The sequence below is a fragment of the Xiphias gladius genome, chromosome 15 (genome assembly GCF_016859285.1).
Source record: "Xiphias gladius isolate SHS-SW01 ecotype Sanya breed wild chromosome 15, ASM1685928v1, whole genome shotgun sequence".
NCBI lineage: Eukaryota > Metazoa > Chordata > Actinopteri > Istiophoriformes > Xiphiidae > Xiphias > Xiphias gladius.
The window spans coordinates 9,464,403-9,470,115 of NC_053414.1; the positions used below are offsets into that span (position 1 = coordinate 9,464,403).

The 5,713-nt window shown below is 42.1% G+C and overlaps 1 protein-coding gene across 1 annotated transcript; it reads left to right on the forward strand.

The window, feature by feature from the left end:
* The first annotated feature begins 448 nt into the window (after positions 1-448).
* Positions 449-5,631, forward strand: LOC120800458 (GRB2-related adapter protein-like). Its single transcript, XM_040146578.1, has 5 exons — positions 449-587; positions 704-801; positions 1,412-1,531; positions 4,198-4,507; positions 4,635-5,631. The coding sequence occupies exons 1-5, from the start codon at positions 510-512 to the stop codon at positions 4,812-4,814; spliced, it is 786 nt and encodes a 261-aa protein (XP_040002512.1). The 5' UTR covers positions 449-509; the 3' UTR covers positions 4,815-5,631.
* Positions 5,632-5,713: the final 82 nt, after the last annotated feature.

Consider the following 5,713-nt stretch of genomic DNA (forward strand, 5'->3'; position numbering starts at 1 on the left):
AAAGAGTGAGCAGGTGAATCGGCCGGAAGCATCTGTTTAACCTCTGCAAAGACTTGTGATAATCAAAAGAAGAGGTCAGAAACACGCTGGGTCATCACACTTCGTTCTCGGGTTATTTTCATCCTTTCCCCTTCTGTCTCTCTTTTCCACCAGCCGCTGTCACTGATTTCCCTGGTGGAAACGCTTCATTAAAGCCCCAGAGTTTCAAGTGTGTGGACACCGAAAGATGGAGGGCAGCCGCTCCCTCCACGTGTTCACACACTCTCTACCTCGGTCACATGGAAGAACAGAGGGACACACGCGCAGAGAAAACTCTCCTCATTAACTAATGAGCAGGATGTCGGCGACTGCTCGCACACACACACACACACACACGCACACGCTGATTATCTCGTCCTGTAATAGAGTGTCATCATCCTGCTGAGCTCTACACACACAGCTGTACTCTCTCCCTTTTCATTCATGAGGTGAAACTGCTCTCCTGGCTGACTCCACTCGCTCTGTTCAGCATGGAGGCGGTGGCTCTTTTCTCTTTCACAGCATCAGAAGCAGACGAGATCAGTTTTCAGAAAGGGGACATTATCAAGGTATGTGGGGGTGTGTGTGTGTGTGTGTCTTGAGGTTTTAAAATTTGAAATTTGCCAAAAGTAACAGAAAGGCTGCATGTTTACATAGTGAAAATAATTGTGCATGTGTGTTATAGGTGACAGAAATGGAGGATGATTCTTGCTGGTTAACAGCAGAAATCCAGGGGAAGCGTGGCTACGTGCCCAAAAACTACATTTCCCTCCTTCCTCATCCGTAAAGAACAAATTTGTCCACATGTTGTATTCATTGAAAATAACAAATCAATTTAAAATAGAAGACTGACATTCATACTTTCAAAATTATTGTTAAGGTTTACTTTAACTTTGTTACATCAATGGTTTCCAACCTTTTTGGCTTGTAACCCTCAAAAATGAGGCGATGTCTACTTGTGGTCCTTCATCACAGGTTATGGTCTCAGTGTTCAACCAAAAAATGATTTTTCCCTCAGATTGTTTAGAATTTTTACTCTAAAAACATTTTTTTTAGAGGCCTTGAAGTCAAATAATCCATATTTTGCAAGAAAAAAAAAAGTTTAAAAAAAATTAGAAAGAAAAAAGATAATTACTTGTCAAAGTTTTTCTTTCCCTTTCTCTGTCACTGTAATCATTTTGTGACCCCTCAGAGTTAACTTGAGACCCCGTTTTGGGGTCCCGATTCACAGGTTGAGAACCACTGATGTACCTAATTGACTTGATTTTTAATTCAGAAGGTGCTCATGCTTATGCCGGTTTAAAGAGTAATATACATGAATATACCGTAACTCTCAAAAATACACTGGCTCAAGAGGAGGGTGTAATTTACATACCTGTCTGTGTTACCATAGATGGTTTGCAGGGCGGGTGTCGAGACTTGAGGCTGAGCAGCGTCTCCGCTGGCAGGACACCGGAGTGTTCCTGGTGAGGGAGAGCGAATCGGCTCCCGGAGAGTTTTCTGTCTCTGTCAGGTCAGTGAAGGCACCACATAATGCAAACACGGACATCATCCTCTTTCAGGGTGAAACATTGGTCTGACGGAGTCAAGGCAAACCTCATGCTGCAGACTGACGTAACGTTTCTGCTGCCATATTTGGATTTTAATAAGCTGGGAAATGCACAGTGTGGTGCGGCAGTTACTGTACATTTGTTGTTGTGTTGTGTGTGTTCACGTGTTGATTCCCTTCAGCCACCCCTCCCTAGCTCCGCTTCACCAAAGTGTGTCTTTATAACCGAGCATCTGCTCCCGGGTCGGATCTCAAAAGCCAAGAGACAGTTTAACACCTGGCTGGTGGACTAAGCTGTACAACCAGAAGCGCTGCATGGAACAGCGCAGGCAGCAGCATCTCCTTGCAGTAGGGTGTTTGTTTGTTTTTTTTTCCATCCGACTGAGCACATCAGCAAGTTCCAGCAACCACGTGTCGTTGAGTGTGTGTCACAGTCGGCAGAGGGGAGAGCCAGACTATTTAACAGTGTTCTACGAAAATCACCAAAAATATCACAGCCGCGCAGACGATAAGTGTGTGTGTGTGTGTGTGTGTGTGAGTGTGTGTGACAGACAGAGAGAGAGAGAGAGAGAGAGAGAGAGGGAGGAAGTGTAATTTGGGCCACCAAAGTGACGTGGGACACATTTAATCATTGAGGGTAAATGAAATGTGTTCAATAATAATCAGGGCATTATGTAATGCTACGCAGTCTTTAATTAGACACGGGTACATTATGCAACTGACACATGCCACAGACATGTATGTACATAGTGTTTACACATGAATGTTTTAAGGAACAACATCTGTCTCCCTGCAAGGGCTGAGAGTTAAGAGGTGTACTATTTTTATATACATACACACACACACTCTCACTAAAACACACACACACACACACACACACACAGGCAGACACACAGTGTAGTCCTCAAAGTGATCAGCAGGGGGATATAATATTCAAGGAATGTTCATAAGACTCATGAGTTGTTGTTTTTTTTTGGTTTGTTTTTTTTTCAGAGTTTTTTAGTTTAAAGTTATTAGTAACACCTGAGCTCTTCTGGTGTACAAAACCAAAAAGCATCTTGATTTCTTACATGCTATCTGCATAAACAATATATTATAAAGAGCGGTATGTGCCGTAACCAGTCAGTATGTTGTATGGAACTGGGACACAGCAAGTGACAAACATTTGCGCCCACATCCACCCCTGCAGGCACTTTAGGGGTCTCCAGGTAACCTCACCTGGAGGAAACCCGCGCAGGCACGGGGAGAGCATGCTGCGAGGAAGCAGCTGTGCTGCCCCGACATATTAACTACAACACCACAAAAATCCCCCAAAACATTTCACTTCTCAGGCTGATGCATTTCAGCAAACAAGCCTTTGTCAGAGCACCACAGGGCTCTGGAAGGTGTTGCCTTCTTTTTAGATTAATTATGTAATTATCTTAACAGTGTAAGGCTGGGACGGGCTTAGCAACCAACTACTCATTGGACAATAGACAGATTACTTCAAATGCAATAGTATGTTGTGCATGTTTGCTTTGTAATTGAAATATGTTTCTATCCGCAAATAACCGGACAAACAAAATGACCAAAGGCAATCACTCTCGACAAAGCAATGCAGTGGAAAACAATACACCACGGCAACGCAATAGAAGCATTATGTACAAACTGTGAAAGGTGTTGGCTGAAACTGCAGCATTATGCCTCTGATTTTTACAAGACATAATAAAGACTTTATTAGTAGAATGTGCTATTATGCTCCATTGTTACATAGCTGCTAGATAAAGAAGAATGGTCATCAAACATACTCTATTTGCATCAAAAATATAATGTGACAAGTTAAGTGCAAAATATTTTCTAATGTGAGGTTCTTTATTTTAGTTGAATTATGTATTTTATCAAGTATATTATGAGGGCTTTCTTTTTTTTTGTTTTTGTTTTTTTGATTAATCGATTAATTGTTTAGTCTACGAAAAATATCAAAATATTGTGAAAAAATCCCCAGGCTAGTGGCGAGGCTGTGGGGATGGCAGTGTCGCTCTGTCAGTCCATTTTGGTCCAAACTGAAACGTCTCAATAATATGTGATAGTTATTGAGATGAGTTATTGGATTGTCGAGAAATTAGCACAGACGTTCATGGTTCCCAGAGGATGAATCCTAATGACTTTAGTGACGCCCTGATTTTTCTCCTCTAGCTCCTCTGCTCTTCTATCTCTCTATCTATCTATCTCTCTATCTCTCTATCTCTCTATCTATCTGACTGCTAGTCCTGTTTCACTATTTTTGCTTTACAAACGACTGAAAGGATTCATTGATTATTCATTGAGTTGCCAGTTATTTGTTCTGTCGATCCACTAATCGATTGATTGTTTTTGCTCTCTATATATTACACCCTCTTTCATTTTTGGCGATATCTTCACTCACATAGTTGCTCACATACTGTAGTTACCTTTTCAAAACTACACAGAGCAGATTCATGCGAGGATACCTCCTGTGATGATTTTGGAGACGGACCTACACACGCGGAGGTTCGTGGTTTTCATTTCCCACAACACGCCTGTGTGGGTTCCTAAAATGAAGCAGCAGCGGGTGTTAGAGCATGAAGGAGTGTGTACCTGCCTGCCTTTCTCACCTCTCTCTCACTCTGCAGCTACGGTGACAGGGTGGAGCATTTCCGAGTCCTGGAGGGGGGTGGTCAGTACTGCATCTGGGACGAGTCGTTTTGCTCCCTCAACCGTTTGGTGGATTTCTACAGAACTCACAGCATCGGCGTGGAGAAAGTGGTCTGTCTCAGAGACCCTCCCTCATCCCCACGCCTGCTGCCCCACCCTGGATGTAACCCCTATCCTAACCCTTATAAAAGCAGCTCTCAGGAGTCCCTCCCCTCACCCCGCCTCTGCTCTCACCCCTCTAACCCGGAGAGAGAAACCTGCCCACATTTGCTGGAACAGGTTTTAGTGGTATGACAAATCTTCAAGTATTTTTTTATAATTTTTGTTTTTTTTGTTTTTTCAACAAACGCCTTCTGCTTCTGTTAAATACACACCTGTTTGTCTGATGTCATGGCTCCGCTCTGTCTTTGTCTAGAAACCTCGTCTGGCTCACGCCCTCTGTGACTACACCCCCCCTCAAACTGCCCACCTCCACTTCCTGCGCGGCGATATCGTTGACCTGCTGGACTGCTCTGGTTCGCTGACCTGGAGAGGGCGCTGTCGAGGCCGAGTAGGCATCTTTCCGCCAGAATGCGTCCAACCGCTGTTCCACTGACACCGTATCGAACTAAACACCCCTCAGTACCACGGCCGTATCGCTTACCCACCAGGCTGTACTGACTCACCTTACATATCCAATGACTGAGCTAGAGCTGAAACAATTGGTCCAATAATCGATCAATTGACAGCAATTTTCATTATTGATCAAATGCCCTGAAAACTCATTTTCCTCAATCAGCTTCTTACTATGAGCTATGGGTTCCTACTTGTGGACAGTATTTTCAGCCAAAGTTGGTACAGATTTGATTATTTACCATGAGAAATTTCTTTATCTCTGTAAAAACGATATCACGTACCTGTACGTCTATGTGGTAACACTTAAATTTAAATCCCCCCTTTTATCATTTATAAGCAGCGGACAAACATTTAATAAATCCTTTACAACACACTATGATGGAGTTGTAAGTGTTGGCAGACGCGGAGACTGCTGTGTGAATAGATAAGGAATGACAGTATTGTAAAACACAGTTGTAATGATATAAGATAAGTCTTAATAGGAGAAATTATAACTGCTGACAAATTAATATAAAGGTATAAATGTCCTTTATAGTTGTGTACAACTATGTCATAGTACCGTATTAACCATTTATTAAAGTTTATATAGTGCTTATAAATTCTTAATATGGGGACTTAAAGTATACCTTACCTATATGGATATTTACGTGTCGTTCTTTATCGTTCTTTATGACTTAAAAGTGAAGTTTAACTTTGTGCTCACTTTGTTTTACCATCTTGTCCATGACCCTAACCTCCTCTATAGCAAACTGCACAGAAGCCAAATAAAGAGTGATATTTTCTGGTTATAAATACTGTAACCTGCATTTGTGGACAAACACGTGCAGCTTTGATGAATATGTCTTTACATTTATTAAAGATATCACAAGAAAAAAACAT

Coding starts and splice junctions, on each gene's coding strand:
- LOC120800458 (XM_040146578.1), top strand. CDS start 510: ATGGAGGCGGTGGCTCTTTTCTCTTTCACAGCATCAGAAGCAGACGAG. Junction 802..1,411: donor ATTTCCCTCCTTCCTCATCC/GTAAAGAACAAA, acceptor GTGTTACCATAG/ATGGTTTGCAGGGCGGGTGT. Junction 1,532..4,197: donor GAGTTTTCTGTCTCTGTCAG/GTCAGTGAAGGC, acceptor CTCACTCTGCAG/CTACGGTGACAGGGTGGAGC.